This window comes from Stigmatopora argus, chromosome 19 (genome assembly GCF_051989625.1).
Source record: "Stigmatopora argus isolate UIUO_Sarg chromosome 19, RoL_Sarg_1.0, whole genome shotgun sequence".
In the NCBI taxonomy this organism is placed as follows: Eukaryota; Metazoa; Chordata; class Actinopteri; order Syngnathiformes; family Syngnathidae; genus Stigmatopora; species Stigmatopora argus.
Genome location: NC_135405.1, coordinates 7,320,499 through 7,332,599, shown reverse-complemented (window position 1 = coordinate 7,332,599; position 12,101 = coordinate 7,320,499). Strand labels below are relative to the sequence as shown.

The following is a 12,101-nucleotide window of genomic DNA, read 5'->3' as shown; positions in this document are numbered from 1 at the left end:
TGGGACAAAGGTTTTAATAAACATCTATAAAAAAGAATTGAAATGGCTTCCGGTCTATGTGAAATGGTTCCGTCCGGTACCTTCCTAAGTGATGGTTTTATTTTCCCAAACAAACACCAAAATTGTATTTTAAGGTACGTTTAAAGTCCTTTTTTGGAGGGGGCATCGGGTGTGGCTTTAACTCTAATCCTAACTCTAACCCTAAACCTAACCCTAAATCTAACCCTAAACCTATCCCCAAACCTAACCCTAGGGTTAGGTGTAGCGCTGTAAAGACACCCTAACTTTTAGGGTGTCTTTACCGCGCTGGGTTAGGGTTAGGTTTAGAGTAGGGTTAGGGTTAGGGAAAGAGTTAGGGTTAGGGTTAGGGTTAGAGTTAGGGTTAGAGTTCGGTCCTCAAAAGACCCTATCCAGTCTGTTTTCCATATAGGAAATAATAATAATAATAACAATAATAATAATAATAATAATAATAATAATAATAATAATAATAATAATACAATAAAAATAATAAGCATACAAGTTATATTAATATTAATAATAACAATAATAATAAAATAATATTAATAATAATAATACCAGGCTTGGCCACCCCTGTTTTAAAACAATCTTCTGATGAACGTAGACTAAAGTCATAACATTGATTACGTAATTGTGCTGCCTTTTACGTCTTCAATCACTTCTGCATGTAAAGACAGGTTTCTTACTAAATTAATACAGGCTGATTACACATTTCTAACATTTATATACACTTGCTGTTTCAGTTTATTTTCCCCTTCCAACTAATTTTTGACAGAACATTTTATCAAAGCTGTAATTTATGAAAAAGCATGTAATCATTCATTTGACTTTGTAAAATCTTCATGAACACATTTTCTCATGTCATGTTTATTGTTTTGACAGATTGACAATGAAAGCAACGACTACAAAAGCAACGTTGAGAGCATTTGTGTGAGTTAATAATCTGCCTAGCAACTGAAATGGCTCAGATCCGCCTAAAAATTCTCCCCAGTGTCCGGTGTCTCTTTGACAAACTGGTTCAACTTAAAGTGGAAGGTCTCGCTCCCCACAAACCAGTGGAATTAAGAACCAGGTTGGTTGATGACAAAGGTGTGGTTTTCAAAGCTTCTGCCCTATACAAAGCTGATGAAAAAGGCCTGGTAGATGTGAGTATTACCCCATCTCTGTCAGGAAGTTACACTGGAGTGGAGCCCATGGGACTATGGTGGTCCATGGTGCCAGACACTCCACATAAAAGAATAGTTAAAAAGAACGTGCTAACCCCGACTCTAGTGGAGATAGCAGTCCACAATGGAGTCACTGGTGAGATGTTAGCCAGTGAAACCAATGAAAGAGAATACATGACTGAAGGCATGAGGAGAATTCCTGTGCAAGAAGGCCGCGTACGAGGAGTCCTCTTCATACCACCAGGTTTGTTTGTTTTTTTGCATACTCCTTCAGTTAAAACGAGGCATTTAAACTGTATTTGATTAACATTGTCGGGGACCCATACCACCCTGGTCACAACCTGTTCCAGCTGCTGCCCTCTGGCAGACGCTACAGGTCTCACAAAGTACGGACAAATAGGCTTAAGGAAAGTTTTTCCCACAGCCATCAGGACTCTGAACTTGCGGTAGCACCATACACAATCCCTTCTGTGTAATAACTTTTGGATGAGGTAACAGTCGCAGGATTTGGTTGTGCTCGAGGGGTAATGCGATGTATCCATCACAGCAGAATGCCAACGAGTCTGAAATTATCCCTTTTTTGGGCCTTTTGCCGGGAAAGCGCACCTTGTGGAGATGATGACAATTAGGCTTTTGTCGAGTCAATGATGATGACAAAGCCTATGTCCGATTATTATTATTATGATTATTATTATTATGTAAAAAGTCCACATCTCTGGTTGAATGCCTTTTTTTGTGATATAGAAGACACACATGCTGTAATTTTTGGTCTTATAAGATGGTATTTTTCCCCTACTTTCATTCTGCTGCTTATTTATGTTTATGTTCTGTTTTTTTTGTTCTCATGTTCATCAAATTTAAGACATTGATTCAAGTTTCAACTTTTTTAGCTGTAAACATCACCACAATGGATTTGTAATGAAAGATCTACTTAAATTACAGCTTTAGTGTTAAGGATTAGTTAGAATCTTCTATTTAGTGTTCCTAGCTACTTACTCAGTAGTCAGACATAATTCCTTCAAATTTGAAATCCTTTGTTCCCTTTGTTTTCTGTTTTAGGGAAGGGGCCGTTCCCTGGAATTATAGATTTATATATTTTAGGTGGAGGCCTCAATGAACAGCGAGCCTGCCTCTTAGCAAACAAAGGTTTTGTTGTGCTGGCATTGGCTTATTATGGCTACCAAGATTTACCCAAAAATCCCAAAAACCTGGATTTGGAATATTTTGAAGAGGCTGTTAATTTTCTACAAAAACACCCAGAGGTTAGTTAAATTAAAATGGAATAAATGTGAAAATACATAAGAAACTGGTCTTTAAAATGTGTGTCATGCTTCAACTCCTGTCAAAAATTAAAACAGCAACTGCTGTATGTTGGACAGATGTTACATTGTAAAAAAAACTTTCATAAAGTTGTGATAACTTAAGATACTTGAGTAACCACAACTCAATTGTTAGTTTTTGTCAGTAACTTGTTATAGAACTAAACTGTTTTCGTACAATAAGTTCTACTTACTTAAAAAAATGCATTCAGCATGTTTTGCCCCAAAACAGGTTGACTTGAAATTTCAAGTTCTGCAATTTTTTATTTTGTCTGGTTTCCATTTCCCCATTGTATAGAGCAAGTGTGTCAGACTCGGGTTGGTTCGCGGGCCGCATTAACGTCAACTCGATTTCATGTGGGCCGGACCATTTTAGATATAATATTTAGAATTTTTTTTATTAAAAGAACTGGATTAAAATCCCTGAATATTCAGTTTTTTTATAGATCTAAAACAATGTTTATTTTAGCTTTTTTATATATTTGTAGATTTTACAAAATGATTTTTGAACTAAAAACACAGAAAAAAATGATTAAAAAAATACAATTATTGATTTAAAAGGGGGAAAATCAGGAAATGTAATATACATCTATACTCTTCATTTTAATTTGATCCTAAAACAGAAAGTCGGCACTCATGATTTACTTTCCCGGGCCACACAAAATGATGCGGCGGGTCAAATTTGGCCCCCGGGCCGCCACTTTGACACATGTGGTGTAGAGACTTATGTTGTATGGAAATTTGATTCATTGACTTAATAGTTATTATGCATTGTGCAATGCTTCTGTTTTGTTTTTGCAGGTTCGAGGTCCCGGGATAGGTATTATATCAATGTCTCATAGCGGTGCTTTGGCTTTGTCGATGGCATCTTTTTTCTCAGGAATCACAGCAACTGTCTGCATTAATGGCTGCAGTGGAAATACTGTGATACCCTTACATTACAAAGACATTGTCTTTCCCCCTCTCCCACCTGTGTATTGGAAAGTAAAAATCCGAAAATCTTGGCTAATTGACATACGTGATGTTACACCAGATCCAACTCTGAAAAAAAATCGAGCATCATTAATTCCAATAGAGCGAGCCAATTGCCATTTCCTCTTTGCTGTAGCAGAAGATGACCGTAATTGGAGAAGTGCTTTTTTTGCAGAGCAAGCTGCTAGTATTTTGAAAAGTCATGGCAAGGAATCATTTGAAGTGGTTTGTTATCCAAAAGCCGGACACTTTTTGGAAGTTCCTCACATGCCATTTTGTCCTTCTTCCTTCCATGCTGCTGTGGGAAGAGCGGTGATGTTTGGTGGCGAGCCAAAAGCCCATTCGGAAGCTCAGGTGGATTTGTGGGAGCGTGTCCAAGAGTTTTTTAATAAACACTTGAACAACGTAAACAACTGTTAGCAAGGAATTCGTGATCCAACCATCATGTTTTACACAAAATGAGATCAGTGCAACAATTACATTTAAACACTCGTTTGCAGTTTCTGTAGTTATAATATCAGAATGAAATGCAAAACACTTCACATAAAATTGCAAGTGGTTGTTACCTGTGCTCTTTTGAAAATTGTGATGGAATTGTTTTGTTGGTTAAATCTGTTTAATGACATCAAACCAGGAATAACATTCATCATGTTAACTGTTTTTGTGATTGCGTGTGTGTACTATTTCGGTCATTTGCGCAAATCAAAGAGGAATGTCACAAGCTGCTGTGAGAGAACAAATAGAACAAGCTAACAGTATTTTGTTCAGCGGTCAACAAGTCAAGTTAACCCTGAATGAGCCAATATTCCAATATACAGGTTAATATGCAGTACTAGAAGACAAGTGCTATACAAATTGATGAGATGCTTGTATGGTACAAACAAGCAGTCTGGGTTTCAAATATATCTGCAGCAATTTGGGGTAATTTCACTTACCCCAAATAAATAAATAAATAATCATGTATTGTACATGTGACTGACTTTTAAATTGTTTTTTTTTCTATATAGCAAAGTGAAACACTCCACGGTGTCCCTTTGGTTTGAGACCTTAAAATCAGAATTAAATTAGGATTTCCAAACTAATGTCAAGAATTCCTTTTCATATTCTGTGTCCAATAATAGTGTTAAAAAGGATTTGTATCCCATTATACTGTTTACCTTTAACGACTGGCAAGACAATTGAATGTTTCCTGCAGATAATATAGTATTTTTTTTCATTGAAATATTTCCCATTTAGTAAATGTATTTGATTATTTTCAGATAAGTGCCATGATTATTTTGGGATATACAATTTTTTTTTTAAATCTTTAGTTATTTGCCATGTTTTGTTCTAAAGGACATTGCTCAATGGCTGTCTGATTGCATTTTTAAAAAGCTGAATTAAAGAAAATATAACATTCAAAGCGTGCATGTATTCTTTTTATTCTATGTCCTCTATTTCAAAGGAGCTGATATTTTAAAGGCGGTAGTGCTGGAATAAAATTGACATTATCCTTTGTAGTGAAGGATCTATGACACATTCTTCAATTTTGCATCTATGGGTGGGCAATCTGGCTAAATGATGTTTATCTTTCTTGAGTCTGGATGAAACTGCTTGTTGGTGCCCCAATAAAAAGGAGGAGCACCCACTCAATTTCCACTATCGCAGAAGCGCGTGTCACATTGTGAAATATTCATTCTTTGTGGGATTTCCACCATCGACCAATGGGCGACCTCTTACGGTGCAGCAGGATTTTGACAGCCACAAAAAAAAGAAAGGCAGAGGCAGGGCTCTGCATCCGCGAAATGGACGCATCGGATCCAGACGTGCACTCCTGTGTACTTGGATGCTGAAAACTGATTTTTGTCTAATATAGATGTCTTAAATTATATAAATCATGTCCTCTTATGGAAACACGCTTTCGGTCCGATGCATGCTGAGCCATCGTTTCAACTTACAACGGTTGAAGAGGCGCCAGGGTTGATAGAAGGGAAAAAAACACAAAAACGGGTCTTGGTATGGATAGTGGAAACTGGGTTGCAATGGTTGGGGACGGCGGAGCCAACATGACGGCTGCTCATATCTGGATAAGTGTCTTCAACTCTTCCAGTCCGCCAATCTGGTGGGGAAGCCGTCCACCCCCTGGAGGCTCTACACTGGATGATCGGGACCGGTTTGTCCGGGAGCAAACCTACCGCGATTTTACCACTGCGGTCCAGATTCTCATCCTCATAGGGTCGCTACTTGGTAAGTCCAAATGGGTTCTGGATATCTACATTGACATGATGTAAACAATAATATATTGGGGAATAATCATTGCAGTCATTTACTAATGCAATAAATATTCTGAGTATAGGTTTTGTAGAAACATTTATTTTGGAGGGATTGCAGTTAATTATCCTTTCTTGGAATGAATAGAAGTTTATTTTTTATATTTGGAGGAAGGGAAATATTCACAAATTGCTTGCATAGTTTGAGATGGGGGTTAGAATGAGGTTTTCTCCATCCTTAGGATGGAGCAGTGTTGAAAATACATGGATGAATGATGGCTATTTAACATGAAATATATTGTGACAATGTGAAGTAATTTCCAACATTAATTCTGAAAATTCTGAATATTCATCAATCTATTGCTTAATATAGTATGATAGATTGAGCATTTATACATTTTTGGGGGGTATATGGTCAAATTTAGCCAAGCGGGCACCTGGAATTCCTTTATAACACGCCAGATTTCTTTGCCCTAATTAAATACGCTTATATATTTACTGCTATTGATTAATAGCCACTTGGTGATGTCAACTGTAACAGGCCACAACTCACCTAAGAGCATATTGAGGACAAGTGCAACAAAACAAATGAAATGAAACTAACTTATTAACTGTTATTGACATTAAAATGTAGTATTTTCCAAGTAAAAATATTAATATGGAGTCATCTTGACATTATGCCTCTAGAAAGTATTTTTTTTCCAGTTGTGAATTAAAACTTTATGAATCCCCTGGGAATGCAAAAGAGCAATGAAATTAACTAGTGTTTATCTTTACAAAAGTATGTGTGGTAAAAAGTGTTGAGTTAAAATTATTTTTAATGAAAATTAGAGGATCAAGATGAATTTTGAGATCTAATATTTGAGTAAAATGGGACAGCTACACAGCAAAAACCTAAAAAAAATGCAAATAACCTTAGGTATATAAACTGGGACTACTTTTGTGATGCCATTTATCATTGATGAAATTAAAAACTTGTGCAATACTAATACTAGAACTGATCCAGGTGTTAACTACATGGCAACGTCTATTTTTATAGTTCACGCCATGTAATTATTGTTGAAGCTTTATGTGCTGTTTTCCTGGCATTATACTACTGGCCAGGTTTATGGGAAAGTCAATCTTTCAACATTAAGTCAATTGTTTTTTCTTGTATTCATTCTAATTTTCCATTACATTCCATGTAGTGACATCGACCTATTTTTGAACATTCCTGCCAATATGTAAATTGTCATGTGAGATAATCTCACACATTGCTTGAGTTGGACTTGAAGGAGTCTGGAATTATATCGAGGTAGTGACAAAACTTTTTGTACCCTGGCTAGGAGCCAAAAGGGTAACCATATCTGTGCTGATGTTGAGTAGTACTACCTCTTGTCACTTCACAATGTTTGCCATTAATTAGGAAAGGTCGGTGCTAATCTGAGTGAGTGATCATGATAAAGTCTAAACCTGCTCAATATCATTGTGATAACAATGTAAAGTGGCGCTTGTTAGGGTGCTGACACTTGCAATTAGCGCAGAGCTCATGGGAGAGAATTGTAAAATTGTTCACAGCAGGTCATGATATATAAAGTGTAGATCAAGGGTGCCAGACTCGGGTTGGTTCGCGGGCCGCTTTAACGTCAACTCGATTTCATGTGGGCCGGACCATTTTAGATATAATATTTATATATTTTTTAATAAATTGATTAAAAGAACTGGATTAAAAGCCCTGAATATTCTGTTTTTTATAGATCTAAAACAATGTTTATTTTAGCTTTTTTTAAATATATTTTTAGATTTTATAAAAGGATTTTTGAACTAAAACCACAGAAAAAATGGATTAAAAAATTACAATTATTGATTTAATAGGGGGAAAATCAGGAAATGTAATATACATCTATACTCTTCATTTTAATTTGATCCTAAAACAGAAAGTGGGCAATCATGATTTACTTTCTTGGGCCGCACAAAATGATGCAGCGGGCCAGATTTGGCCCCCGGGCCGCCACTTTGACACCTGTGGTGTAGATGAACAAATGGTTAAGGAATGGCATAATGACAAAATATTCCTCACTTAAAGCCCTAAAAATATTCTAAACATCTTGCAGCTCATTACAATGAAATTCCACTAAAGATGTTTGCACACTGGGAATTTTATGAATAAAAAAAGCTCTTCATTGTTACCAACAGGGAATGCCACCATGTTGTGGTGTACCTGCTCCACAAATGTCTTCAAATCCGTAACCAACCGCTTCATCAAAAACATGGCTTGCACCGGTATCTGCGCTGGGTTGGCATGCGTTCCATTCGATGTGGCTCTGGGTTCCAGCCCTCACTGCTGCTGGTGGCTTCGCACACTGCTGCTCTGCAAGACCATGAAGTTCCTCCACAAACTTTTCTGCTCGGTCATTGTGCTCAATTTCAGTGCCATTGCACTAGACAGGTCAGTTCATGTTCACTTACAACATCTATATTGCAGAGCTGAGATTTTGAGTTTTACCTTTGAGTGTGGACCTTGCAAGCTATATAGGGTGGTCACTTTTTTAGGGGGTTAAGAATATGAACTTCCATGCTTAAATTAGAAATGTTTATATATCATTAAAATGGGAGGTAGCCTCTTTAAAATCAATGGATGGAGGACTCAGCCGCAGAAAATAGTTTGTTATGTTTTAAAAAAAAAACTTTTTGGCTCATTTCTGATGCTTGGCTTGCTTTGCACTATGTACACTCCGCCATATTGGATATGTGCTACAACAACGCCAAACAAACATTGGCATTATGTCCTAATTGGGCCGTTGCACTTGCAGCATGAATCCAAGCCAAGTTATCCACGAGCGTGAACAATTATATGCACACTATTGTAGAAAAATGACTACATTGTATAGTTACTTTAAAAAAACTATGTTAGATTCATATGTATATGTAGGTAGTATGTTTTTTTTGTGGTTGCAATGGCATATAGGCATTTCACTTCATTTGACTGGAAAACCTGATTTCTTATAGTATGAGTAAATTGACATTTGACCTGGATGAGGTCACTGAGCATCTCGTATTGTATTTTGATCTCAAATTCATTTCTATTCTTTCTCCAGATACTATTCAGTTTTATACCCGCTTGAGAAAAAGATCTCAGATGCGAGATCCAGAGATCTGGTCATCTACATTTGGGTCCATGCGGTCGTGGTGAGTCTCCCTGTCTTTGCTGTTACCAACGTCACCGATGTGTACGTGGCGGCGATCTGCTCGGAAGACCACGCCCGCTCCTTGTGGCATACCCTGTACGTGTTGATCTACAACATCACCACGGTCATTTTCCCTCTGGCATTGGTCTTCTTCTTCATGCTGCTCATCCGCAGAGCACTCAGTGCCAGCCAGAAGAAGAAGGTGATCATCGCGGCCTTGCGGACGCCGCAGAACAGCATCTCCATACCGTATGTCTCACGACGTGAGGCTGAGCTGCATGCCAGCCTCCTGGCCGTTGTGCTGGCGTTCTCTGCCTGCAGCGCCCCCTATGGTGCCCTAGTGGTCTATCGCACACTTTTGGTGGACACCAGAGAGCTACCTGCATCACTGTACCTCACAGCCTTATGGCTCCCAAAGTTTTCCTTGTTAACCAACCCACTTTTATTCTTGACTGTTAATCGCTCAATGCGCCACAGTTGCTCAGAACTCTTGTCCAGGATACACAGACGCTACAGTCGACGAAACATAGTCAGCACTGGGGGTCTAGCATCTCTGGGCGGGGATGCTGTGATAGGAGAACCAATGGGACTGGAGAGAGCAGGTCACTCTGGAAGCCAACTTCTGGAAATGTTCAACATCGGCCAGCAGCAGATATTCCAAGCCTCTGATGAGGAAGATGATAATGTAGCAAATGAGATCCCTCCTCACGGATTGGAGGTTCTAAAAGACGACCACAACAACGGGTCACGGCTAAGAGGCCTCCGGGCGCATGGTATTACCAAAAATAATCTGTTGCAAAGACATGGCAGTGGGCACATGAAGGAAGGCTTGCCATCCATGACGCCGCCGCACGCATCTCCGACCCACGCATGTGCTTACACTTCATCGTCACAGGTGGCGCCGGCTACACTTCCAGAATCCGAAGACCCCACCCAGTTTGGGTTTGGACCATTTGAGCTGCCTCCTCAGTGGTTACCTGAGACAAGGAATAGCAAGAAAAGGCTGCTTCCACCATTGGGTAACACACCTGAGGAGCTGATTCAAACCAAGCTACCCAAGTCACGGCCTGACCGGCGGATAAGCAGGAACAACAAGGTCAGCACAATCTCTACTGTGGATACATGAAGTACACATAGTATGTTTTTCCAAAAAAGTTCATACTCATTTTGCGAGTGAAATAAAGTGACGTAAACCTAATAATGATAATTTTAGATTGGCCTGGAAATTTTGGCCACAAGCTGAATATCCCTAAATTGGATGAACACTGAACTGACTATTTTTATGCTCTGATTAATAACAGGTCTCCGCCAAATCAATAACTCAAACATGTTTAGAAATCCTGTTACTGTGATAAAAGTGCTGTTGCTTGAGACATATTTAGATTGTAAATTCATTCATTTATTACTTTATTTTCCAAACCGCTTATCCTCACAAGGGTGGCGGCTGTAGACCCCCTGTATTGGTGGCCAGCCAATCGCAGTTGTCTGTAAATAATCAAGCATTTTCTAAAAGATGCTGTTCTTACAATGTGCAACGATTGCACATTAATTTTGCTGTTTAATACTTTTTATGTAGTAGTTGTTATAACCATTTGTATTCAAAATGTCTGTGGATTAACTGCGTATGTACATTATGCAAACACAGATTATGATAAAAACAACAACAACAAAAACATGTTAACTCGTGTGTTATTTCATTTGTAAAGTTGGTGTACGTATTCAAAACATTGCAGTGCAAATCATCCGGGTTGATCCCTCAGATGTCATTGATTTGCTTCAAGCTTTCTAAAAAATAGATAAATAAATGCAAACGCACATAACCAAAAATCTATTTCAAAACCAGAAGATTTTCAACCTTTGCCACTATCACCTGTGTCTTCTTGAAGAAGCATAAACAATATGCGTCATCCAGTTCCTCAAACTAAACATAGTGGCTGAGCTACACAGACCTCAGAAGCAAATATTTATCAAGCTGAACCACCCTACCTCTCAGCTATGGCTACAAAGAACCTGAATCTGCACATCACATCTTATCCCTACTCTACGCTGTTACCGTATCGCACTGTGCATTCAGACATGCCTGAGTGAACAATAGCCATTGGTGCCATTAACAAGGAGATAAGGAATGAATTTGTGTCAATGTGGGTCAGGAGTAGCTACAATCATTGCAGCTCTTGAACTAAATGTTAACATTTGAAGCCCTCCCCCCAGATTTCAAGATATAACTATATTAAAAATATCAAATAATATCAAAATAATGCTGAGACAGTAGCAGGGTCCCGTTAACCCCATTAAGGCATATTATAAGGGACAATAGTGAGTTATATAAGAGTTTAAGTTATATAATTAGGAAAGATAAATTGCATGTTTAATATTTATAATGCTATATGCATCTTAAAAAGATAATAACTTTGTGAGCGTTTCATTTTGTTGGAACAAATAAAAATTCAATTTACACAATACATACAACTTGGGACCTGAGACAGTAAATTGGAGACACTTATGTAATTAGAGGAAATCCTCTTGTGGCCTTATTTATGACAGCATCCTGTATTAACTAGCTAAAATATATGTTTATGCTGCACCTTGGCAGTAGTTGGCAATATAAACTTGATAAAAATTGATATGTGTAAGTGTGTACGATATGTACGTATGAATACATTTTTATGAACCTTGATTGTTGAATAATGTTTTATGCATGTGAGAGCTGTTGTAGAAGAGCGTCGTTTTATGTAATCTTTGCAGTAAAACCAAGCACTTGATGAATGCGTAAGGTATGACTGCAGCAATCCTCGCCTAAGATTAGCTTTGGTTTTATGCAATCTGAATAGGATTTGTCACAATTAGTATTTGGTTTATATAATCTGGCATTTGTTTGGCTTCCAAAATAAGAGGGTAAAAAATGATCAGATTTGTCCCAGGTTTCTGTTACATCATTCATTTTATGTACTCAACATAAAACAGCTTATTGTATTGCGATAATAAGTATTTTCCTTGCTTAAAAATGGGATATTATTAATCACTTAAGCGAGAACAACATGAACAGAATGTGCTAACCCGCATAATCCCAACCATACAGTAACTTTTTTGCAGACAATGATATTCAAGGGGGCTAAGGTGCCGCTAATGGACGAGACCGAAGGGTTGTCATATCAGACATAAAAGGTAAGCAGAGTTGCGCCATGTTTATGGTTCAGCTGCATTAAA

The 12,101-nt window shown here is 38.0% G+C and overlaps 2 protein-coding genes across 2 annotated transcripts; both read left to right on the top strand.

Moving 5' to 3' along the window:
- Positions 1–48: 48 nt before the first annotated feature.
- Positions 49–4,880, top strand: acot20 (acyl-CoA thioesterase 20). The gene is made up of 4 exons (XM_077587900.1): positions 49–134; positions 904–1,431; positions 2,247–2,449; positions 3,308–4,880. Exons 2-4 carry the CDS (start codon positions 981–983, stop codon positions 3,896–3,898), a joined length of 1,245 nt encoding a protein of 414 aa, XP_077444026.1. The 5' UTR covers positions 49–134; positions 904–980; the 3' UTR covers positions 3,899–4,880.
- A 582-nt stretch (positions 4,881–5,462) lies between these two features.
- gpr176 (G protein-coupled receptor 176) lies at positions 5,463–10,525 on the top strand. The gene is made up of 3 exons (XM_077587385.1): positions 5,463–5,704; positions 7,903–8,155; positions 8,805–10,525. Exons 1-3 carry the CDS (start codon positions 5,476–5,478, stop codon positions 10,018–10,020), a joined length of 1,698 nt encoding a protein of 565 aa, XP_077443511.1. The 5' UTR covers positions 5,463–5,475; the 3' UTR covers positions 10,021–10,525.
- The last annotated feature ends 1,576 nt before the right edge of the window (positions 10,526–12,101 follow it).